This window comes from Drosophila persimilis, unplaced genomic scaffold, assembly GCF_003286085.1.
Source record: "Drosophila persimilis strain 14011-0111.01,24,50 unplaced genomic scaffold, DperRS2 tig00000232-arrow-arrow-pilon, whole genome shotgun sequence".
In the NCBI taxonomy this organism is placed as follows: Eukaryota; Metazoa; Arthropoda; class Insecta; order Diptera; family Drosophilidae; genus Drosophila; species Drosophila persimilis.
Genome location: NW_020825307.1, coordinates 582,601 through 606,944, shown reverse-complemented (window position 1 = coordinate 606,944; position 24,344 = coordinate 582,601). Strand labels below are relative to the sequence as shown.

General features: G+C 46.7%; 4 protein-coding genes across 7 annotated transcripts; 2 read left to right on the top strand and 2 right to left on the bottom strand.

Annotated features, from left to right (window-relative positions):
* The first annotated feature begins 2,842 nt into the window (after nt 1–2,842).
* LOC6599978 (epidermal retinol dehydrogenase 2) lies at nt 2,843–6,342 on the top strand. Its single transcript, XM_002025131.2, has 4 exons — nt 2,843–2,983; nt 4,999–5,503; nt 5,563–5,745; nt 5,816–6,342. Exons 1-4 carry the CDS (start codon nt 2,964–2,966, stop codon nt 6,077–6,079), a joined length of 972 nt encoding a protein of 323 aa, XP_002025167.1. The 5' UTR covers nt 2,843–2,963; the 3' UTR covers nt 6,080–6,342.
* On the bottom strand, nt 6,149–8,527 carry LOC6599979 (dynein intermediate chain 3, ciliary). Its single transcript, XM_002025132.2, has 2 exons — nt 6,904–8,527; nt 6,149–6,829 (listed from the first exon to the last, which is right to left on the bottom strand). The coding sequence occupies exons 1-2, from the start codon at nt 8,434–8,436 to the stop codon at nt 6,428–6,430; spliced, it is 1,935 nt and encodes a 644-aa protein (XP_002025168.1). The 5' UTR covers nt 8,437–8,527; the 3' UTR covers nt 6,149–6,427.
* Nucleotides 8,528–9,936: 1,409 nt separating this feature from the next.
* Nucleotides 9,937–14,909, top strand: LOC6599980 (regulator of nonsense transcripts 2). Its single transcript, XM_026989326.1, has 3 exons — nt 9,937–12,647; nt 12,725–13,013; nt 13,076–14,909. The coding sequence occupies exons 1-3, from the start codon at nt 10,006–10,008 to the stop codon at nt 13,826–13,828; spliced, it is 3,684 nt and encodes a 1,227-aa protein (XP_026845127.1). The 5' UTR covers nt 9,937–10,005; the 3' UTR covers nt 13,829–14,909.
* An 890-nt stretch (nt 14,910–15,799) lies between these two features.
* Nucleotides 15,800–23,647, bottom strand: LOC6599981 (integrin beta-PS). Of its 4 annotated transcripts, none has more exons than XM_026989329.1 (7): nt 23,621–23,647; nt 20,730–21,386; nt 20,434–20,662; nt 19,741–19,825; nt 17,632–18,066; nt 16,346–17,569; nt 15,800–16,264 (listed from the first exon to the last, which is right to left on the bottom strand). In XM_026989329.1, exons 2-7 carry the CDS (start codon nt 21,241–21,243, stop codon nt 16,199–16,201), a joined length of 2,553 nt encoding a protein of 850 aa, XP_026845130.1. In that variant the 5' UTR covers nt 21,244–21,386; nt 23,621–23,647; the 3' UTR covers nt 15,800–16,198. The 4 variants fall into 4 exon arrangements, with proteins under 4 accessions (XP_026845130.1, XP_026845129.1, XP_026845131.1 ...); XM_026989328.1 differs by lacking the exon at nt 23,621–23,647 and adding an exon at nt 23,557–23,604; XM_026989330.1 differs by lacking the exons at nt 19,741–19,825; nt 23,621–23,647 and adding exons at nt 19,072–19,156; nt 23,287–23,480.
* Nucleotides 23,648–24,344: the final 697 nt, after the last annotated feature.

The following is a 24,344-nucleotide window of genomic DNA, read 5'->3' as shown; positions in this document are numbered from 1 at the left end:
ATATCTGCGGGAGGAGAACCCAAACTTTGAGCGACCATCGAGCCAATAGAACTAAAATTAATCTCTTATTTTGATGGCCCATTTTTGGTAGCTGGTGACCCCGAAAACAGGTCAATATTGGGCTAGATTGTTGTAGAACGGGACTAATGCTACCGATATCTTTATTATATCTCTTGTGGTGCCATCGTATGTTAGAGATGGCTGACCCCAGACCACTGGGATACCATGGGATGCTATCGTATTTTCTGGACTGCTTTCTTTATTGGTTTATTGCACAAACGCCCCGAGCAGTGTCTGTGGTGTCACCCCATACTCGAAGAGACAATGCGCTTGATTAGAGTGAACAGAAGGTGACCCCGACCAATGCCAGAGATGCAATTCATTTCTGCGAACAGATGTCTGTGCAATTTGCACGTAATGTTGAAGAAATCAACTGAGATGAGGCACTGCTCGACGTTCGTCTGTGCCATCGAGCCGTACATGAAGGTTCGAGTTCCGCCGATTGTCGGTGTCAGGCGGCATGTTGCAAGTTGCAAGTTGAGGACCACATCTAGTCATAGTCATATTTATGCAAGCGTCAAGTGAAACAATAAGCCGAGTCGAGCGGTCCGGTAATGCGAGCTAATTTATTCGATTAGCCAGCCGCATCCACACACACACACTCACACATACAGATACCAAAATCGTCACGAATCTTGTTTATCCATCGAATGCATTCATGCAACGACCAAAGCAAGTTCCACGCTGTTTAGCTTCCCATTCCACTTGGGCCGCTGACGCGGACTGCCACATGGCACATGGCACTTGCCCGTGAACCGTCTCAATACTGAATATGACTGGGAAGGTGGACCGGATTTGGCATAGAACCGGAATGAGTGCAGCAGACAGTGGCATTACATTACATAATATATTCTCGTACACCCACTTTGAGTAGCAGAAGAGGAAGGCCGGGCCGGTCCGGGCCGCGCCGGCTCGGGATAACGATATTTGATCGGATCGAGACCAAGAAGCCACTCTAGAGCCACTGCCCTTGGCAGTCATGTGTGAATCTTGACTGAATCTGGAATCTATAAGGGTGATATAACCATTGTTCTCTTTTTCTACATGAGTGCATATATTAGTGGCACAGATACGAGGTGTGGCTCTTTCACAATTCCATAGAGAACTTATCATACAGACAATCGATTCCGATTGATTTTGGTATGGTTTTAATACCAATTCTGTTGCGCTGAGTCGGTCCCTAGCCTCCAATAACAAAACCACAATATATATTTCGTTACTATGGTAGCTATCTGATAAAGATTAAGCCAGATTTTGAGAATATCTAACATAGAACCATAGAGCCACAAAAACTTGTGGATTCGTAGATGCTTCAATTTTCAATTTCGCTAGATCATTGATCTTGTATATTAGAGATAGATACAGATTAGTTCACCGCTACTTATTTGATTGATTGAAGGGTATACAAATTCGATTAGCGATTGGTTTCATTGGAGCATTGATCTTCTTTTTTGTTAGTTGTACTCTTGAACTCCGACTTTGTTTGCCCTGTCTCTATCGAAGCTATCAGAACCTGATCCCATCTATGTATATGTACATCGCAAGAAACGATGAATCTTCAGGCCTATTTTTTGGTAATCTTGTCTTTCTCCATAGGTGTTGTTACTTCTAATCATTGGGTGTCCAATGCAGTCATGTCTGGGATCTGGTGAAGTTGTTTATTTTTTGTTTGACATATGGATTTCACATTGTAAACATTGCCGCGTCGTTTTCATTGACTTTTCCAGCTTATCGTATATTCAAATCACAATCACCTTCTGGAGGGTTGCGGCTGCTCAGTACCTGGGGGTGTGCACTTAGTACCCTAGTACCGTATTAAAAAAGTGATTCATTACTTAGGACCCTCGCCTACTTTCAGATAGGAAATCTTATCGCTGCTTCCGAAAATTAAAGCCACCTCAAGCTGGGATGATGTAATGAGTGCTCAAAGTACTAATTAGCTCATTTTTTGTTACACTTTTGTAATGACTGGGCGCAGGGAGAGCTCAACAGAAAACTACATATATTTCATTTTGTTGATTGTGCACTTGCACTTACATATGCATGTATATATGTATGTATGTACCTTATCGTAATTGTGGTAGATAGTGCACGGACTTGGGTCAAAAAAGCCAAACTAGCCTCCGATCTCACTGATAGAAATGTGCTGCTCTTAGTCTGCTCTTACTCGTGGCTCATCCGCGCTGGGGATCGTAAACGCAAACTCTGTCCAGATCTTTGGATGTGTGCATGCGGCGCCGTACATGAGCACTGCATTTGATGGCTAATAATGGGGGACTAGTAGCAGTTCCCCCCCACATAGTGGTGTACTATTAATATCGGACCCCGGTTAATTCCCACACATGCACGCTACGCTCCGCACTCGCTCTCGCACACACACACACACGCACACTGGAAAGCTGGACTAATCTGAACGGACCCATTCGTCGTTGCATGCTGTCACCGTCGTTCCATATAGATCGGATCGGATCGGATCCGATCGTATCGTATCGGATCGACATGTGTCGGAGCACTTTTTATAGAACGCTTCTGCCCGTAGCTGTAGCTCTAGTCGGCGTTGACGTTGTCGCTGTCGCTGTCGCTGTCGGCTGGTCGAGCTACTGGTGGACGTGTATCTATTTATGAGTGGGACTGTAGATTAGATGTGAATGTGAGTGTGCTCCAGCTTTAAGTGCGAGTGCGAGTGTGAGTGTGAGTGTGAGTGCGACTGCGAGTGAGAGTGAGAGTATATTTGAAATAATAACTTATACGACCGGCATGCGGTGCGTAGTGTTTACTTCTGTGGAAACTCAGTCCGAATTCGTTAACAGCCGCTAACGGTTTGCTCTTGCTCTGCTCCACGATCTCGCATTGCTAGCACATAGCACCCCTCCATCGATCCTTGAACAGACATCCTCGCCAACATGTCCAAAGTGTCGCAAAGGTCAGTAATACATATGTACAATACATACGATTTCTCGTGAGGGGAATAACGGAAAGAGGCGAACAGTCACGGAGGAACACCTTCGTTTAGCAACTGCAAAATAATCTTATCATCGTGAAACAGTAGAAAGAAAAACATAGCTATAGCTACATAGTATATGCACATGGGAATTTTGTTGCTCAAATATATAGTTTGTTCTACCAGAGAGCTGCCGCCAGATAACACCCATTTGAGGTTCTTGGTTGGAGTCCGTTCCTTATCGACGGGTCGGACCGCAAGTCAATCCCTCGGATGGGGCCAGGGTTCGCAGGGTCCAATGGGGTCGCTGATGTGTGTAAGTGCTGGCGATTATCCAGATTATTATTACAATTATTGTTACCAGATTAATTGCCAAATCGCGAATCGAACCGGTTGGCATGACCGGTAAGCGTATTTCGTTAACCTTTACCTTCGGGCCACTGTGCAACGCCCCCAGGGAACTCGCGATGGACCCTGATCGACACGCTTCAGTTCCGATAGGCTCTGGTTACCTCTACTCGGGATGTATTCTACAATCTGTATAATGCTGCCCACTAGACCAAGAATAACGAGCGTCAAATTTTGATAATTGATACGTATATGATACGTTTTCGAGAAGAGCAGGAAGCCGGTTCCAATAATCTGTCGTCCTTCATGATCAGTGATCACGAATCATGATGAATTCTCTATGTAGGATCTATGATCAACCAAACCAAACCATATATTTGGCATATATGGCATAAAAGCAATAAGCTCTTCCCAATGAATTCCTATGAACCATATATATATGCACATATTACACACATGAGAAATCCGCTAACACTACAGTAATGGCAAGCGAATGGACAGACAAGTTTCAGACCCATAATCTATTTGCAGTCATCCACACATTATAGAAACTATTATTATTCTTTGTGAAATACATAATCAACAATGTTTTTAATCGAATGGAATCACTCTATTCGATATGGCGTTCGTTTTGGTATTCAGTAAGAGGTATATGGGCTATAGATTGCCTAAGCATAGAATGGAAAAAAAGTGCAGCGATAAGAGCTGTGAGAGATTCTTTGGGGGTGCGGGACAGAGAGAAGTCGAGAGCAGTGGGGGCCACGGTCATGGTTGGTCAACTGATGGCACGATCATCTGTCTATACCCAGACCCATATATATGTACATACATATATGTATATCATATGTGGCTGATCTTCCGTTCGCCTATGGATGTGTGTCACAAGTAGCTAAAAAACAAGAAAAACAAAGAAACATCAGACAAAAAGTTTCGGCAATATCTAGAGATCTCACGCAGCTGCAGGCCAGTAATTGTTATTGTAATACGAGAACGGGGGTATATACATACATGACAAAAAAGCTGACCAAAGACGAACCCGGTAGCCCCGTAGCCCCTCTACCGACGCCTCGACTCACGACTTCCGCGTGGGGCCAGACCAGCGGTCAGCAGTCACAGCAGTGAGCGGAGAGGAGGGAGCCGAACCATAAGGTACTCTGGACAGATCAGAACAATCGTTTCTATACCGGCTTTATGATCAATAAAAACCTGAACTACAGCTTGTTAAGTCTTTACAATAATGGGATTTCGATCGCCGATTAATGTCACCTATTAAATCATATAGATATCCCACGTGTTATACATGACCTGTGCGTAGAACAGATGAGGTTTTGATTGGAAGAAAGACTGCCCTTTCCAGGCGAAGAAGGGTATCTTAAGGAGGGAAAGGTCAGCTGATTGTCGCTGCCAACGAGATTAGTCTGGTAATGCCGTGGGTCAGGCAAGAGTTAGAGTCCACACACTCCACAGAAGTAGATTAGAGTCCACTACAGTCTAATTCGAGTCGACTCCCCACTTAATAATTATGATGCAAAGATCAAGAGTCTAATTAGCAGACGGCACGCACTCGCGCTTCCCATGATCCCCGCCCCGCCCCGCCCCGCCAAAGCACCCTGAACAATCCACTGATCCACTGATCTCCACTTTTTTAGCGCCAGCAATGCTAACGGTAGCAGCACCACGAACAGCAGCGACATCTACAACATTGTGCTGCTAGTGGTGGACATTGTGGTGCTGATCGTCAAGTTCTGGCTGGCGATAGTTGAGTCGATAGTGGGCCTTTTCCAGACTAAGCCGCAGGATAATGTGAACGGGAAGTTTGTGCTGATCACCGGCACTGGCCATGGCATGGGCAAGCAGATGGCCCTGCAGTACGCCGCCTTGGGGGCCACCGTCATCTGCTGGGACGTGAACGAGCAGACGAACAACCAGACGGTGAAGGATATCAAGCAGAAGGGCGGCAAGGCGTTCGGCTATGTGTGCAATGTGACCAAACGCGAGGAGCTGATGGAGCTGGCCCAGAAGGTGCGCAAGGAGCATGGCTTCATCCATGTGGTGGTTAACAATGCCGGCATCATGCCCTGCCATCCCCTTTTGGAGCACACCGAGAACGAGATTCGTCTCATGTACGACATCAATGTGGTCTCTCATTTCTGGGTACGCGTTTTGGGTTGCATTCGATGTGGCATCCTCATTGATCCTCTCTCGTTCTTCAGATGATTCAGTCCTTCCTGCCCGACATGGTGGAGCGCAACGAAGGCAGCATTGTGGCCCTCTCCTCCTGTGCCGGACTCTTTGGTCTCATCAATCTGGTGCCCTATTGCGGCACTAAGTTCGCTGTCCGTGGCTACATGGCCGCCCTCACCGAGGAGCTGCGCCAGAAGAATCCTCAGAACAACGTAAGTGTGGTCCCTGCCTGATCCTTGCGCCAAGCACAGCTTGAGTTGAATGTTCTTGTTCGTCTTCCAGGTGAAACTGACCACCATCTATCCGTACATGATCGATACGGGTTTGTGCAAGAATCCCCGCTACCGCTTCCCCAGCCTGTTCCAGTTGATTTCCCCCGACGTGGCGGCCGCTTCCATCATTCAGGCCCAGCGCGAGGGCCTGGAGGAGGCAGCCATTCCACGCAGCTACCTGACGCTGGAGAAGGTCGGACGTCTCATTCCTCGCAAGGCAATGCGACTGGTAAACGATTTCGTCGACACTGGCGTCGACACTGACAAGTACTAGAATGGAATGGAGAGGAATGGCCTCACCGCCTGAAAGAGTAGGATGTACTCGCACGAGAGTACACTCTGCTTTAGGTCTTAGAGCTTTATTATTTTTGTTTTTTTTTATTATTAATTTCCCGTAACTGCTTTGTGTGTATAATTGTAGCTCATTTCTGTGAGAAATGGGAATTCAGCAAGCTCAATTTAGCTGTTAAAAAGGTTGTTACTTAAATGCTTTAATGCTAATTGTGTGGGTCGTAATAAAGTCGCCATAAATCTGAATGACTCGGTGAGCGTTGGGTCAGTGTGCGGCGGGAGTAGCCCCTGGGTGCCAGAGTGCCTCCGGGGTGTCTGGGTGTCTGGATGTTTATTTGGCTTTTGCGGCGTCTGCCTTCTTTTTCGGCTCCGAAACCTCTGGGTTAACAGCTTCTTGGGACTCTCCAAAGGGTTCGACTACCTGAGCCTCATCCACGTTGTACTGCTCGAAGGCTGTGCGTTCCATGATCATGTTACGCTTCGAACGCTTGCGCTCCACAGAGAGGAGCATGTCCTGGAAGTCGGCAATGGCCATACGGAACTGATCGTCGCTCTCGATTAGCTGAACAAACTGATCGGGATTGTCGGGATCCAGTTCCAGATCTAGTTCGATGTCATCGCCAGTGCGTTTGGCGCGCTCCTCCTCGGCCAGCAGCTGGGTGCGACGCTTCAGCTTTATTTCCTCGACGCGCGCCTCCAGGATTTTGCTACGCGAGATCTCACGCTCAAACATCTACGGGGTTGGGGGATGGGAGACAAAAGATTAGATGAGATCAAAGTATAACCGGAGAGCCTGAGAACGCTTACGGCAGCTATTAGGGCCTTCTCTTTGCCGGTGGCCGACTTCATGGCATCGTCCAGCACGAGGATCTTCGTATCGCCATTGGCCAGGGCAATGGCCAGCAGTGCACCCTCCGAGCGGAAGACCACGTCCTGGATCGGTGAACCAAAGTTTATGCTGTAGATGGGGACACGCTGGCTTAACAGTAGGTCCCAGAAGTCCACCACGCCCTTGTTATCGCCGGTGACAAAGAGGGAGCATCGGCCCGTACTCCAGGCCCCGCAGACGACCTGGGTCTTCTTCCGGAAATACATTGTGCTGGGGCCATCCTTGGCCTCCTCGGACCAAACGCGCGCCCGCCAGTCGCCGGTCACCAGGAAGTTCTTCACAAAGAACGGATTCCGATTGATGGTGCGCACGGGACCGGCAAACAGTTGATAGTAGGCCAGCAGCGTCTCCAGGGGGGTCATTCCCTTGCGGTTACCCACAAAAACACAGCCCATGTCGCTGCCAATAATGAAGCGCACGGGAATGGTGTACTCAAACTCGAGCACCATCACCCCATGAGCGTCCTGGCGATTCTGGCGCTCCTGCGGCACCGGCTCCAGCAGCAGTTCGTGCACCGGCATCATTAGGTCGCGTGTGTCCCAGTATTTGACGGAGCCGTCCAGGGAGCCCGTATAGAACTCTGTGTTGGATTTGGAGTGCACCCAGCAAAGGGCCTTGGTGTTCTCGCGATGGGCCGCCTCCAGCGGACAGATGCGCAACGGCAGGCCACTCTTTAAGGTGTTCCAGAGGCACACCTTGCCCGACCAGGTGCCGCCAGCCAGGTTGTTCTCGTCCTTGGGACAGATCTTGGCACGCGAGACCACTTCTTTGCTGTCGTAGAAAATCTTCGGCTTGAGCGGATTGCTCATCTCCCAGATGTAGAAGGCATTGTCGCCGCCACTCCACGCATCGATTGGGACCATCTTATCTGCTTCCTGACGCAGCCGGTACTGGTTCGTGAACTGGGCCATAAACTGATTATCGTTGTTGGGCATCCAATCGATGACGGTCATTTTGCGCGGTGGCACCCAGAGGTCGTGGAACACATTCACCACGCGCGCTGTAAAGCGCAGACGGAAGTCTTGCCCCATATCTGGGTTCAGATCGGCAAAGAAGTTCTGATAGATGTTGATGGCGTTGTTCTGCTCGGCCACATTCATCATGGCGCGTATCATGTCGGCGACCTGTTCGCCCCAGCTGTCATCGCGCTCCACCTTCTTGCGATGGCGCACGGTCTGCTCTTCGTCGTTGATGTTCACCTCTCTGGGCCAGCCGCCCTCGTAATGGAACATCCCATGATTATCGAAGCTCACATTCTCCGTCTCCATGATGCTGAGGGCCATCTGGTCGCTGAGCTGCGTGGGATGCACTGCCGGATCGCGTAAAATGTACTTCAGGCGAAGTCGTCCACTGGGATGGACACTGACCATCAGTTCATTGCGGTCCTGGAACAGACACTGGCGCCCGAAGAGGCGTCGCTCTCGCGAAAAAATAAATTGGTTCTGATACATTACGGGGCTGCCCTTCTGTTAATGTTCTGTCCTCTACCGATTTCTGTATATATATATTTCTGCTATATTTGTTGCTTGTGTGAAATATCGTAATTTGATTGAATGTGAAACGAAAGCTGAGATTTTTCATTTTTTTATATACGAATTTACGGAATATACAAACGATAGACTGCCGATTTTAACTGCTGTTTTTTCTTCTTCGCAGCGCGCGAATATTCACATCAATGGAATCGATTCTATCCGCTGTTTTCTAATCGATTTCAAATTTTAGAGAGTTTCAGAAGTCACGGCTGTGACTGTATAGTCTTTTTACCCTGCCGACCATCGATATCGGAAATGACGCAGTATAAGCGTTTACAATGGCAGACGCAGGTTATTGCGTCATGAGAATAGCTGTTTTGTGTATTTGATGATGAGGAAAGCAACCAAATTATGGATATAAACCATTTTTCTGTTGTTGGTAAAAGTATTGATAGGTAAAGTGACTTTGAGCACAAGTAACAAGTAAAAGGTTAGCTCAGATTATAATAGTACTTATATCCCAGATCATAAACCCGTTGCAATTTAAGTTAATCTGACATTGAAAAACAAATTTACATAGTATTCAGTATTGAATTGAATTTTTCCTGGAGCTCGGACTAGCCACCTGATATTTATCAAAGTATTCTCCAAGCAGTGACCAGGAGCAGTCACTATAAATAATTGCAGGTATGGTCATCTCTAAAACACACAGAACAAGAATTTAGTTAATTTATTACTGAAAAAGTTCGTTTTGGGTAACTGGGTCGTTATTTAAGCTCGATCGATTTTGTTCCCTTTCTAAGTAACTGACCTTGTTACTTGGCATGTCGCAGGCCACATCGAATTTATAAATTGGGATTAAATTAAAAAATAACGGCCAAACTTGTCTCCTTCCGGTGTCGCTTTTGATAATTACATAAAAATGTAGTTAATATGTAGCGAATGTGTAGTTAGCAACTTCATTTTGTCATTTTATAAACAATTAAATAAAAATGAGATCTTCAAGTTAGCCAGTCTTCTAGGAAAGTGATTCGTCAATCGGATAAATTGATGTACCGAATATCAAAAATCGAGGTATATGAGGAATTAGGAATACATATAATTTCGTCAGTATATTTCTGAGGGTCACACTATTGCTCTCTTCTGCAACGAACAAATGAGTCGTAATTTGTAATGGTCTATTTCAATAGGGTATGGACAACAGGCAAAAACAGCCATGGCAAATTGCAAGGTAGCGTGTGAGGACACATACCTTGCAGACAAAATCGGCTTTTTGTCTACAAGGTATATTTGGCATATGGGGTAGATCTCACCTACCATGCGTTGCATTTTCTGGGCCGTGTTGGCTGTTGTCCACACCCTCTTTTCCCTCCCATTATGTAGCAAATGTGTAATTACCGTGTACCTGCCGTGTAGCATGTAATAAATTAACATCCAACACTAAATGAAACAAATTTCTTGCCTAACATAGATTTCCCGATTTTGCCGTAAAACAAGAACATCGAGGCGTGTGTGAGGCAAAATTATACTACATTTTTCGCCATCACCATGCCCGCTAACAAGTCGGGCGCAACTGTAGCTGTGAGACCGGTAGAGATACCGGAAACCGCGACAACAAACTCATCCCATGCCGCCCCATCATCAACAGCAGCCCCAGAGGCGTCGCCGAACGGTGGCGATGAGGCTGCCAAAGAGGCAGAGGAGCGCGAGGAGCTGCGGCTGTTCATCCACGAGCTGGGTGAGAAAATCGAGAGCAAGCGGCTGCTGCGTCAGCAAAATGCCAACATTGAGCTGCCCGGCGAGGAGTTCTTTGCCCGCCTCGACTCCAGCCTGAAGAAGAACACGGCGTTTGTGAAAAAGCTGAAAATGTTCACCACCACGCAGCTGGAGCCGCTGCTCCGTGAACTGTCCGCCTTGAATCTGAGCAAGTATATTTCGGAGATCTGTGCCGCCCTGGCGGAGGCCAAGCTCAAGATGAACGATGTACCTTCGGTGGTGATCCTATCCTCACGCCTTCACGCAACCTATGTGGACTTCGACACGCACTTCCTGGAGGCTTGGCAGAAGGTGCTGAACATCAAGGCCGAGAAGATCAGCAACCCGAGCAAGCTGCGCGTCGATTTGCGCCTCTTTGCGGAGCTGATTAGCTCGGGTGTTATCCAAATGAAGCCCGGCCTGGCCCTGCTGGGCATGGTACTGGTCCAGCTAATCGGCCAGGACAAGGACGGTCATAACAACTTCTCCATTATACTCTCGTTTTGCCGTCACTGCGGCGAGGAATATGCTGGCCTGGTGCCGCAGAAAATGCAGCAGTTGGCTCTCAAGTACGGCGTCGAGGTGCCCAAATCCGATTTCCTGGCAGCGGACAAGCAGGCGAACCTGCGCACCATGCTCAAGGGCTACTTCAAGGCCCTGTGCAAGCATGTCCTGGCTGAGCAGACCGAACTGATGAACATGACCAAGAACATACGCCGCACGATGGAGTGCAAGGGCGAGATCTCCTCTGAGAAGCGCGAGAAGTGCGAAATGATGCAGGCGAGCTTCGACAAGCTGCTGGCCTCCGCCCAGACCCTGTCGGAGCTGTTGGCCGAGCCGCTGCCGGAGCTGGCCAAGGAGTCTGAGTGCTGCAGTCCGGGTACAGTGATTGACAACATGCTGGACAGTGCCGCCTTCGGGGTGCTCGATCCTTGGGGCGATGAGGAGACACGTGCCTTTTACACAGATCTGCCCGATCTGCGCCAGTTCCTACCCGACTTCTCTGCCCCCAAGGTGGACCTAGAGACCATGGAAGAGCCCAGCGAGCTCACCGAAGAGGCCATTGATGCCAATTTAGACGCCGAAATGGATATCGACGATCCACCCTCAACAAATTCGGATCCACCGTCGGAGAACATAGCCGAAGACCAGCCACCGCCAAGCACTCCACCCCTGCTGGCAACCACGGGCTCCTCGGCTAACGATTTGAAGCCGCAGAAAATGTGCAGCGCTTTGATGGAGCTGGGACGCCAGCAGCTGCAAAGCCAACCACAGCCCACGGCCCAGACACAGCAACAGATACGCCAGCAATTCGATATATTCCTCGTAAATCTCTTCAATTGCGTCAACAAGGAGCTAATCGACTCGGCCGCCATCGAATTTCTGCTCAACTTCAACACAAAACACCAGCGCAAGAAGCTGACCCGGACGATATTCTCGGTGCAGCGCACCCGCCTGGATATCCTTCCCTATCTGTCGCGCTTCATGGCCATCGTTCATATGTGCAACACAGACGTGGCCGCCGATCTGTCCGAGCTGCTGCGTAAGGAGTTCAAGTGGCATATACGCAAAAAGAATCAACTGAATATCGAGTCCAAACTAAAGATAGTGCGCTTCATTGGAGAGCAAGTGAAATTCGGGCTCTTCAAGAAGTTCGACGCCCTCGGATGCCTCAAGATGCTGCTGCGCGACTTTCAGCATCATCAGATCGAGATGGCCTGCGCATTTGTGGAGGTGACCGGTGTCTACCTGTACAATTGTCGCGACTCCCGTCTGCTCATGAACGTCTTCCTCGACCAGATGCTTCGCCTGAAGATGGCCACAGCCATGGACTCGCGTCATGCGGCCCAAATTGAGAGTGTCTACTATCTGGTGAAGCCCCCAGAGTCGTCCAAGCGCGAATCCGCACCACGTCCCGTCATTCACGAGTACATACGCCACCTGATCTTCGAGGAGCTGTGCAAGCAGAACGTCGAGCGGTGCATCAAAATGCTGCGGCGCATCGATTGGCTGGATCCGGATACCAGCGGCTACGCCATCAAGTGCCTAAGCAAAGCATTTCTTTTGCGCTTCCCACTCATTCGCTGCCTGGCCGATCTGGTGTCCGGCCTCAGCTCTTACCAGCCCCGGGCCGTCACCATTGTCATTGACAATGTGTTCGAGGACATACGCGCCGGCCTCGAGATCCATTCGCCGCGCATGGCCCAGCGTCGCATAGCCATGGCCAAGTATTTGGGCGAAATGTACAACTACAAGCTGGTGGAGTCCACACACATTCTGAATACCCTGTACTCGATTATCTCTCTGGGTGTGTCCACGGATCAGAGCGTGGTCTCGCCGTTGGATCCGCCGGATAGCCTGTTTCGCCTGAAGCTGGCGTGCATGCTTCTCGACACCTGCGGCCCCTACTTCACCAGCCAGGCCACACGCAAGAAGTAAGTGGAGCCAAGAAGGAGTGGGGAAGGAAACACCCACCTAATCACTCACTTTCTCGCTTGTTTGTCTGTTTCAGGCTGGACTATTTCCTGGTGTTTTTCCAGCACTATTACTGGTTCAAGAAGTCCCATCCCGTATTCTGCAGGGATAATGCGAGCTCTGCGGATCTCTTTCCCATACTGGTTGATCACACATATCGCGACTGTCTGAACGCTGTCCGTCCCAAGCTGAAGCTGTACACAAGCCTGGAGCAGGCCAAGGAGTCCATCGATCAGTTGCAGGAGAGACTCTTCCCCCATCTGAAATCGCATGCCAGCGATCCCAATCTGACCAGCATCAATGAGAACAGTGAGCTAGACGAGGGCGTAAGTAGATTTGAACACTCTTGATTACATTCGATGATTCACGGCGTTGACCATTTTCACAGCCCACTGACGAGGATTCTGGCTCCTCGAACGATCAGCGGGAGCGTCAGGCTGCCGGCCTGGAGCCGGAGCAGAGCAACGAATGTACTGAAAACGAGACAGATGTGCCACTGGGACCACCACCACCGCCGGAATGGTCCAAGGAGGACTTGGATTTCGAGCAGCAATACGAGAGAATGACTACCGATTCGTACCAGGAACGGCTCAAGGAGCCCGTCAAGGCTACTGCCAAGGACATACCCGTACCCATGATGGCGCGTCTGCAGAAGAAGTCGTACGAGCAGATCACAGCTGGCCAGATCTCAAAGGTAGTCAGTTGTCCAGACCTGCCTCCTCGCTCGCCAGCACCCGATCTGCCCGAGGGCTCTGGCAAGGCACCGCCCGTAAATGCCGGAGGTGCAGGAAATGCAGCAGGACTGCCAGCGGCAGCAGGAGGAGGAGCAGCAGCTGTTCCATTTGTGCTGATGGTGCGCGGCAACAGAGGCGGCAAGCAGCAGTTTAAATCGTTTGTCTGTGCCTCAGACTCCCACTTGGCCATCAATCTGAAGATGCAGGAGCAGAAGATACGCGAGGAGAAGGAGAAGGTCAAGCGCCTCACACTGAACATCACCGAGCGCATAGAGGAGGAGGACTACCAGGAGTCGCTACTGCCGCCGCAGCATCGAAATTTCACTCAGAGCTACTACCAGAAGCCCAACAGACACAAGTTCAAACACCAAAAGGGCGCCCCCGATGCGGATCTCATATTTCACTGAGACGCCCAGCAGCCACAGACAGCCTCAGGCCGATTCTGGGCCACAGACCCCAGACCAATCCAAGTCAAGTTAACAATCAGGGAATGCACACACTGGCATCGCAGTAACCATGGGTAAAGCGGATGATGGATGCTGGATAATGGACGATGGATATTGCCCACAATAACGTTCAAGTTTACGAAATACTGTAACAGGGAATACGAATAGGGAAAAGGTGCTCCAAGAGACCGTGATGCTCTGACTGCAGGAACCTACATACACATCCACATCCACATCCACACCGTGTCTCATGTCCACGCTTAAGTCCAATCCTCAGGCACAGGACATCTGGACATACACGTTTTTATACCGTACTTAAGTTGAGTTCCCACCACAGCGCTCATCCGCTTTATCCCATCGCCAGCGCGCTAGCAGGTCCACGAGATTCTACACTCATTGCCAATGCCATGCCCCACGTAAGCACAGATCGAGCGGCATGGCAGCTCAAGAAATTATAAGGCCCTCCCCCATCCGATACCCTCCGCTATGGTGTACATAAAGAGCAGAGCAGAGTCTATAAATTAACCATACACATAGTACGTACGATTGCCTAGACTTGTTTTGAAAACAGTCCCTTTGCTGAAGAGCAACACAATCGATTGATACATATATAGAAATGCATATATACCATAAACCATATACCATACCATATATGTATGTTGTAAATATATGCATCCGTACATACCATACCCGAAACCACCCAAGCCGATGGCTGTTCCCACACTTAAACCCGAGCCCACACAAGAGATAAGGAATATACCATAATTACATTTAGATCGGGGGGAATATCTATATAGATTCGATATATTTACACATATACACGCGCATGTATAGCTGCTGGGTTCCATCCTTCCTGTCCCCCTTGCCCCTTAATGTCTTGACTGGACTTTGACAAATTAAAATAGTACATCCCCAAGAATCGTTTGGTTTGTTTTACTTGTTTTTCGTTTTATTTGATTTCCTCTAAAATTAGCGTCAAACAATCTTATTCTTGTATATTGCCAGTGTATTGGTATTCGTTAAATAAAATGACTCCAAAATGTTTTACGCTTTTTTTTTTTTGCTTATTTTTTTGCTTGTTTATACAAATGTTTTTTCGTTCGTTTGTTTTACTTTTAAAATGTTAATCAGTAATCAGTACAAATGGCAAAAGATATAATATTTATATAGTAGTATTAATTCACTATTAATGAACGAAAATCAATTCAAAACAAAATACACACAAAAGAGACTATCTCTATATTCTCATAAATACAAAAAAAATAAAAACTAAAAAAAAATTAAAAACGTACAAAATGAGTTCAAAACGAAAATGAAAATCGTATAGAAATCAAAGTCCCGGTCGCACTATTGCATTTTAGATTAACAATTACAAAAGCTTAAATGTTAATATACGCTTAAATATTACAATTGTAAAGTTAGATTTTTTTTTTAATTTTTAACAAAAGAAAACACATTTAGACATCAGAGGGTGGGGCCGTTTCGGTGCAGGCAGGCAGGGAGTTAAGTCATTTTCAATACAATTTGCAATATTGCCTTTAAAAGAGTGATACACATACAAATATATATACATATATATATATATATATATAGATGTAATGTAAATGTAAATAAAACGTACAAAAACACATTGCGCTTAAAAACTACTCGAAAGAAGTGTTCGAAAAGAAAACAATAGAAAGAATATCAAAATCAATAGAATACAAATTATAAGAAACAAATAATTAGAAATAAAATACAACAAAAATTCATGTGCTGGCTGGATAAATTGTTGGGGGTAATGGGTTCTGCTGAACTGCTGAACACAGATGTCATTATATAAATCATAAATCATAATCATCTATTCCTAATAATAATCGTTTCGTAGTTCATTTTCTTGGCTGTTTGTTTGTGCTGTCTGTTTCTGTTGGCTCTCTGTAGACGGAAGCTCTCTATACAATATATGTATGTATATATATGTGGATTTTACAAGTCTAAAACATTTTATAGCAAGGCACACATCGTTTGCTCGTTAAGTATACGCATTGTATAAAGGCTGCCCTCGAAGGGGGTGGGTGTTGCGGGGGGTGTATATATATAGCTCTATATCTGTATATATAAATTTGACTTAGTTTAGAACGCGTTTCAGTGGCAGTTGACTTCAACAGGAAACTATCGGGCGCAGCTTTTGTTGAGTTAGATTTAGATATTAATTGGGGGAAGAGACACACAGACACTCTTGTGTCTCGGGCCTCGTGTCTCTCCCCAGGCACAAACAATCCATCCATGGATGACACAGAGTTTTTCACTAATATTTAGTTAGATGGTGGATAGTGAATCCAGTTGATTTGATTATTTGCCCGCATACATGGGATTCTTGAAGGTGGAGGTGGCCTGCTTGTAAATGGGATTCTCGCCCTAAAAGAAAAAGGAAGACAGACAGACAGATCATCAGAATAACGAACGAGTAAGTATGAGCAAGTATTTTCGATGACGTACCGCATTCCATTTGGCATTCATGCTCTCCTTCTCGAAGCGGGCAAATTCACGGCGATCGTGTATGGTGGTGAGCAGCTTCCAGAGCAGGAGAATGGCCAGGCCCACGAGCACAATGGCGGCGATGACGCCGAGCACGATGCCCAGCATAAAGACCTTGGGCGGGCACTCCTTCTCCTCCTGTGCATGGACCACCAGCTCGCCCTGTTCGCTGTACTTGAACATGAACTTGCAGTCATCCTCGTCGAAAAATGTGCACATCTGCTCGTCCTTGTGCTCATCGATTGTCACCTTCTCAACGCCCACCGGCGTGAAGGCCGTGCAGTTGCGGGCACAGTCATCCACGTTCTTCAGCACTCCGGTGTGGTACATCTGGCACTGTACGCAATCCTTCAGCTCCTGACAGCGGCCCGAGCAAGTCGGGCACTTCTCACAGTGGCGTCCAGAGTAGCGGCCTTGGTCGTTGGCCGTGCACTTGCAGACGCCACACTCGCAGGTGCCGTGACCGGAGCAGAGCTCGCCACCGCCGGGCGGTATGCAGGTGTCGTTGGAGGCCTGGCAGGCACAGCTACTGCCCGTCCATCCGGGCTTGCATACACAACGGCCGCAGTCGCAGGTGCCGTGATCGGGTCCAGAGCAGAGCTGGTTCTTGTTACGCTCGCAGCTAAAGTTCTCGCACTCGCAGAACTTGCCAGTGATTACCTCCTCCGGATTGGGTCGCTTGAAGCACTCACAGAAGCCGCACACGCAATTGCCGCGTCCGCTGCAGTCCACATTGGTGGTGTTGTCCGCCCGGCAGCTGGCATCGTTGTTGATCGTCGAGTTCATGTCCGATACGGAGCACTCGCAGGTGTTGCCAAAATGATGCTCGCCACAGTCACAGATGCCGCACATGTAGGTGCCGTAGTTGTTGCAGTGCGGCGAATGCTCCTCATACCCAATGGAGCCGGGATGTTCGCAGGGGCAGGAACAGAGCATTTCCAGTTTGATCACCATGCTCTCGTTGATGCCAACGGGATAGATCTGGATAACCTGATTCCAGTCGCGTGGATCCTCCGGGCACTTCAACACCTGAATCTGGGCCGTGAAGCTCACCTGCTTGCCCACCGTCAGGTTGTCGCATTTGGAGGTCTGGATCTCGGGTCCGTTTGTCAAACAGGAGGAGAAGTACGTAATCTTCACGTCGCCTGTGGCATTGTCCTTCATCTCTACTGACGAGGAGATTTTCTGTAATTGTATAGTTATAGTTTTTACAGTTCAGAGAGCATAAAGAGTTACTCTTCACTCACGTTGTACTCCTTCTGCACCAGATCGACCACATTGGACGAATCATTCGAGAGGATGGCCGCCGAGGAGCCCTGAACGTGGGCGGCCAGTTTCTCGTACACGGTGTACTGCGAATTGGTCACCGCAAAGATGATGTTGATGGCATTCTCCTTGACCTTCTGGTTGATTTGCGAGATGCTCGGATAGTCCTGAATCACCGAATGCGTGTACATGCCCTGCAGATCCAGATGGCATTCGCCATCGTTGGGCGCTATCACGCCGCCCAGTTTGCCATCGCCCGCATAATGGAAGCCGGCGTCCGTGGAGAAGACGAGCAGGCGACGGGCCTGCTCACGCCATCCCACCTGCTGGCGGCAGGCAATGGCTTGCATAATGGCATCGAAGCCGCCCTCGGGCGCATCGAGATTACCAGAGACGGCCGCATCTTTCACCTCGTTCTGTGCTCAGGCGAATAGAAAAACTGGATTAGTTATTTGTTGGGGTCGTTGTTGATGGGGTTTAGCAGTGTTGTTCGAGCAGTTAGCCAAGGAGAAAGCAAGTGAAATTGAGAGGGAGAGGAGGGAAAGAAGGGAAAGAAGAGAAGGAGAAGTAGGAGTTTTAGACCACCTCCGATTCGGTTCTATCAATATTAGTCAAGATAAGGGGTGTCGGCTCTATGCCCGATAAGATACAGTATGCATACATGACGAACTGTTGCTCTGTTCAAGGTTCCATTATCAAGAAACAAGGGTTTCCATAGAACCCATACAGTATATATATTTAGGCATAACTTTACGATATTTGAAAATCAATCGGTTCTATGGTTTGATGACATCATACTCGATCGATCAATCGGTCAATCGGTCGCATATTTTTAGCGATACAATGAGCATATTAAGGGCAAAAATATAGGCCAATACTGGAAGCTATTTGATAGTCGTTCTTTTAAAGTTTCATGATCATATAGGGGCTCAAAGATTGATCTTCCCTGATCTTAGGGCGAAGAACTGCTGGACAGCTGGACTGTCCAGAGGGACACGCCAGAGGCCATAGCCTTGCATACTGTTTCTCAGTTCTAGGGATCATAGTGGTGGCAGAAGGATATATGTGTGGTAGAGGATATATGAAGGTGTTAAATAGATAACAGAACGATTCGTTCCCATGCCCATGCATATATCAAGTTTAAATATAGATAAGAAACACAGTGTATACTATATAGAATTAGATATAGATAAGTAGCATGCCAAAACCATATAAAGTCCCAAGCAACGTGCAAACTATCATAAATTAAAATTAGAGTATAAATAATGAATATAATCAAAAAATAATATGTTAAATGGGGTGCTAATGCAATGCCAAATATGCATGTTATGTTTTTGTCTCGGACGTGTGTTAGATCCGATCCGATCCGATCCAATCCGATATAGAGCTGGATCTGGATCTGGCGCATGACGACGACTTACAGAGAATCTATATGTGTCCGTGCTCAGGCCCATGATGTTTCGATAGCCATAGGGAGCAGCGCATTTGGGGCATGGCTCCTCCAGGCTAATTTTGTTTTTAATTTGGATTTTTTGTTTTTTGTTTTGTTTTGGAATTTTGTATAATATTTTGGAAAGAGTATATAGTGACATAGAGGTATAGAAAGAGTGATATAAATGAGAGATAGAGAGAAAGAGAGAGAGAGAAACACAAAAGAAAAATTGTATAAAAATGTTTAGACGACATCGAAAAAGTGCATTAAATTACGATAAATAATACGGTACGAATGCAATACGATTTATATTTGTACGAGTATGTAGTATAATAGATCCCCCCCATTCAATCTGCCTGAATGGTAGGATTTTCCACAACAAACACACACACACTTAATGATACAATATATAGCTCTTACGATCTATTGTATGTGCGGAATATCATAAATATATAGTGGTATATATGTATATAGCATAATAATCATAAGCAGGGATATGGTATACGTATTAGTTATAGGGTTAGAAGGGCGCCACAAACATAAGCAAGAAATGAGTAGGGATAGGAGATATGGGGATATGGATATATGTATTTGGTGCAGGCATAGCTGTATATATATATATATATATGTAGTTATAGATTGATTAATTGTCTCTTACAGAGAAGCTTTCGGTGTTATTGTTGAGTGGCATGTGATTGCGGTAACCATAGGGAGCCTTGCAGTTATCGCAGGGATGCTCGAGTCTACAAATTCCGATTCCGATTCGGATTCAATTTCGTTCATTGGATGGTGTTGTTGTTGTAGTTTGTTGTTGTTGTTGGTGTACATGATGTTGTTGTAATATATATATATATGGTGTATATATATCATATAAATTATCAAAAGTTAGTGAATTGATTTAATAAAATTAGATAAATTAGGTTAAAAGTCAGTTTATAATATAAAGCTTAAACATAAGTAAATACTATGTATGGATACTATACGGATAAGGATATTTATTCATGAGAATATAATCATCAACAGCAGCTCAAAAGATTTCGCATCTTTCTATCAATATTTAATGAGTTTTTTAGGTTAGAAATTTGTAGAAGGGAAATTCTACTAAAAGGAGAGGCTTGGCTTTGTTATGGCGAAAACTCTTGACGCTGCGTTAGGTCATAGCCTGACTCAATAATTACTCATACTTAGGATCCAATCAACTATATAATCGTATACAATCAGCGGCCGGCTCCAGAGAAATACTCATGAGTCATCGCTGGTCCATCAAAAGACCGATAACTCGTACTCTTTTGGTTGGCAATCCTAAAACTTAATTTCTATTTTGCTTTGCTCCATCTTGGATGGTACTTACTTCTTGGGAATGGTGGACACATAGGGCATGAGCACCTTGTCCACAAACGAACCGAAACCCAGGCGGAAATTCGATGTGATGCTCTTCATGGTCTCCGACAGCTTGTCGCCCAGGGCGGACAGCTTCTCTTTGTCATCCTCCATGGACTTGGAGAGGTCCATCAAGTAGTAGAGATCCACGGGATAGCCCTCGGCCTGGGTGTAGCTCACCTTCAGGTTGTGGACTTGATCTGTTAACAGAAAAAACAGCCGCCGGATTAGGGGCGGGCTTCGAATGTGGATCCCGGGGTGACTTACTGATGCGCAACTTCAGGTTTACGGACTGTGGTTTAATTTGGACAATCTCGCCGGAGCTGGCCGACCATCCAGAGTATTGGGAGCCATAGGAACTGGCGCTGGAGCTGGAGGAGGAGGAGGAGGAACTCTGATGATAGGAGCTGCCGCCAGAGATGTACTGACCACCGCCGCCAAAGCCACCGGCCGAGCCATAGGCTTGACTCTCGCCAGCTAGCGTCAGGTTCTTGTTGATGAGAATTTGCTCCGAGGTGTCGGGATTCCAGACGAACTGCTCGGGACAGACATCCGGCGAAGTGTGCTGGAAACAGCGCGATCGCCCCTCAAAGTTTGGCTGCATGCACCACGCACAGCTCTGGGTCTGGATGCATGTGTGGCACTTGTCCTTGCCGCTGCACGGATTCTGGACTAGCTTCCCCGCCAGCTGGCACTGCACCAGGGAGGCGTGCATCAGGGCCAGGACCATGACCGATAGCACCGCCAAATGGCAGCTCTTTTTTGTCTTTGCGACGTACATTATCGTTGCTCTTGTCTCCCCGTCTCTCTCTCTCTCTCTGTGTGTGTTGTCTGCTGCTCTTATTCTTAGCCGTTGCTCGGCTCTCTATCTCTGTCGCACCTCTCACTCGCTCGCTGTCAGCCTTCTCAGTCGTTTTTGTGCGGCTGCAAAAGAACAAAAAAATAACTGCAATTGAGTGATCGAGTTTGTTTTCCAATTGGAGTATATCCGTTAGGAATTGCATCGCATGTATGCATGTGTGTTTGGGTGTGCATATGTGTGTGTTTGTGTGTGTGTGGAGTTTGTCGCACTCTGTCACACCGCTGGCATCCGCGAGTTTCCATTAATCTTCCATATATTTGTGTGTCAGAAGATATCACACCCCGTACTCTCAGGACGTACGGGTAGGTTGGACACTTTTTTGAATTAATTATAATTTTTTAATTATGCAAAAACTGAACGAACATTTTAGCCTTAACTTATTTTCAACTTGTTCTTAAGAGGGTATCGCTAAAGCCGGTTTGTGGTTTACTTGTCACTTTGTTTAGTTTTTGCCTTGTGCTGTCTTTCTACCTTTACGTTTAATTATATATTTCCCCGCCCCGTTATCGTGCCAGCGTATGAAATGGAACATCATCACGGCCAGATGACTCATCTCACACACACACACACAACCATCACTTGCTCTCACGTTTGCAGCTATACATACATGTGTGTGTGTGTGTGTGTGTGTGTGTGTGTTTTCTCCACTCAATATTGGTGCCAAATAGGATAGAGTGGACACCTTGGAGCTGTCAATGGCCCTCACTGACTCCACTTCTCATTCAGCATTCGCCAGCGACAATTGCTCACTCCCCCGCTCAATCATAATTCCCTCGCTATCACGCATTTCCCCCCCCCCCTGTCATTCATCATTCACTACCACTCCTCACAGTCCTTATTCCCTGTTTTCCCTTTGGCTATTCCTCTCCACATTCCTTATTCTACCACTCACTAACGCTCATCCACCCGCTCACTCCCGCTCTCATTCATCATTTAGTCACTCCCTCTCTCATTCCTGAATCCCCGACTGTTCCCTCTCTTCCATCAGGAAATACAAAACGTAAACAAAGGTCGGCCGCAGAGAGGATGAATGTGAGTTGTGCAAAAGAGAGAGACGAGACCCAAACAATGCCAGCTCTTTGTGAGTGCACTCCCTAAGAGGGTGTTACGGGGTTCGGGCCACTTCCGAATGGCTCAGCATGCCTTCCGGGAACCCGCGCATGATGAATCCGGTCACTCGACTGAAATCGCCCGTAATGATTCATTCCAATTCAATAACGGAACAGATTTTCAATGCAATCTCAGAAGGGCTGGCTTCTTTCTCACTTTGCCATTGCCTGCAGCTACATATGCAGACATATGTATGCGTGTGGGTGAGTATGTCTATATATAGCCGCCCACGCACAGGGGAGACGCTATTTGCGAGATTCATGCTGCCGCCACCGCCGAAAAAAACTGAATCCCACATCTGCAAACAGGGTGAGGGGTGGGGGTAGGGGTATTGGAAGTGTTGCGATCAGCTTTGGCCATTGCTTTTGGTTCACCCCGCTGAATCTCCACTGTGCGGACCGCCTACAGACCAACAGACAAACATCTGCGGCACATAAATGTGGGCGTACTAGTTCCAACGCTGACAGAGGGCGCACACTGACTCTCCTTCTCATTGAAAATCATGTTGTGTCTGGTGTCTGGGGAGAGGGGGATAAGAGGTGGAGTGGGGACCGCAATGGAGATAAAGAGTAATCAACAACTGCGTCAACATTTGAAGCGTACGGCCGATCTTTAAACTTCAAAAAAAAAAAACTGTCACACCAGGCAGAGTACACCCTGTAGAGGATTCAGCAAGCCAAATAAGATATATATTTCTGTGTCAGTGTCTGTGTGCGTGTGTCGTCATTGCGAATGAAATCATCAGAGCAATACACAGAGAGAGCACACAGCACATATCCAGTTTTACGGTTTTTTGTGTGTGGATGACTTCTTTTTTGGTCAATTGCAGTCAAAATTGATAGCATTTCTTACGTAATTTCACTAATTTTAAGATATTTCACTCGCGCTCTAGCCGCTCGCACCACTTGAAACCAATGTTTGATGCGTTTTCAATTGGATTTCGAACAATGTATTTCCATCAGGGGCGGGTTTGCGCCTTTTATTTTGATTTTCTCGCACACTTGTGGAGTTGCTTGCCCACACAAAACACACACACACGCATGCACCGCAGAAGCTGACTCAGTGAACTATCACTTCTAGCACTTCTTTTCATGTACACATATACATATAAGGTATATGTACCTAGTCAGCGTTTTTGAAACAAAAAATAACACAAGAATTGTTGAAAAGAATATAAAATTATTACTATTTTATCGCCACCAACGGTGTTCGCACTTCTATCTTATCGATTAAATAAACCGTCCGACCCTCAGAAATATACTGAAAAACACAGTCTCATTTAAAAAATATACCAAAAATATTATGACGAATTCAAGTTCTATTTTACATACTCCTCGTTTTTGATCTTCCATGGAATATTACTAGCTAGATAGAACTTTCAACCATGCCCACATAATTTTATCCGATTAATGAACCAATTTTCTAATTGATTGGCTAAATTTATATAATTTATTTTATTGGATTTCTATGTAAAGTTGAAAATTAAGATTTTGCCGTTCCAAAAATTGGCCATCCATCTGGGATGTTCGTAAACCGTACATTTCTATGCGATATATAGCCGATGGTTTTCATATGCAGCCCTGAAAACAGTGAATGGCAATCGCGCCTGGACATATTTCAAATCCTTTTTTAACCTAATTTAGATATATTATTACATATTAAAGAAATTTTAAAATGTACGTTGCCCATTCGATAGAATGTTTTGACATCCCAGGCTCGAATGAATGCAGAAACTGGTCAGTCTCTATTTGACAGCTTACCGTTATCTTACCGAAATTGAGAGAATTGATTACATATTTGAAAACATCTTGGAAAACAGAAATGTAATGAAAATTAAAGGAAATATGGTATAAAAATGCCAAAACAGGGTCATAACGTAAGCGAAAAAATATTTTTTAAATGTGACGGTA

What these genes read in the sequence shown, in the direction of transcription:
- LOC6599978 (XM_002025131.2), top strand. Translation starts at nt 2,964, where the DNA reads ATGTCCAAAGTGTCGCAAAG. An exon ending in ATGTCCAAAGTGTCGCAAAG is followed by an intron (nt 2,984 to 4,998) that starts GTCAGTAATACA and finishes CCACTTTTTTAG; the next exon opens with CGCCAGCAATGCTAACGGTA. An exon ending in ATGTGGTCTCTCATTTCTGG is followed by an intron (nt 5,504 to 5,562) that starts GTACGCGTTTTG and finishes CTCGTTCTTCAG; the next exon opens with ATGATTCAGTCCTTCCTGCC.
- LOC6599979 (XM_002025132.2), bottom strand. Translation starts at nt 8,436, where the DNA reads ATGTATCAGAACCAATTTATTTTTTCGCGAGAGCGACGCCTCTTCGGG. An exon ending in AGAAGGCCCTAATAGCTGCC is followed by an intron (nt 6,830 to 6,903) that starts GTAAGCGTTCTC and finishes CCAACCCCGTAG; the next exon opens with ATGTTTGAGCGTGAGATCTC.
- LOC6599981 (XM_026989329.1), bottom strand. Translation starts at nt 21,243, where the DNA reads ATGTACGTCGCAAAGACAAAAAAGAGCTGCCATTTGGCGGTGCTATCG. An exon ending in GTGTCCACCATTCCCAAGAA is followed by an intron (nt 19,826 to 20,433) that starts GTAAGTACCATC and finishes CGGAATTTGTAG; the next exon opens with ACTCGAGCATCCCTGCGATA. An exon ending in ATAACACCGAAAGCTTCTCT is followed by an intron (nt 18,067 to 19,740) that starts GTAAGAGACAAT and finishes GCCTGAGCACAG; the next exon opens with AACGAGGTGAAAGATGCGGC.
- LOC6599980 (XM_026989326.1), top strand. Translation starts at nt 10,006, where the DNA reads ATGCCCGCTAACAAGTCGGGCGCAACTGTAGCTGTGAGACCGGTAGAG. An exon ending in AGCCAGGCCACACGCAAGAA is followed by an intron (nt 12,648 to 12,724) that starts GTAAGTGGAGCC and finishes TGTCTGTTTCAG; the next exon opens with GCTGGACTATTTCCTGGTGT. An exon ending in ACAGTGAGCTAGACGAGGGC is followed by an intron (nt 13,014 to 13,075) that starts GTAAGTAGATTT and finishes CCATTTTCACAG; the next exon opens with CCCACTGACGAGGATTCTGG.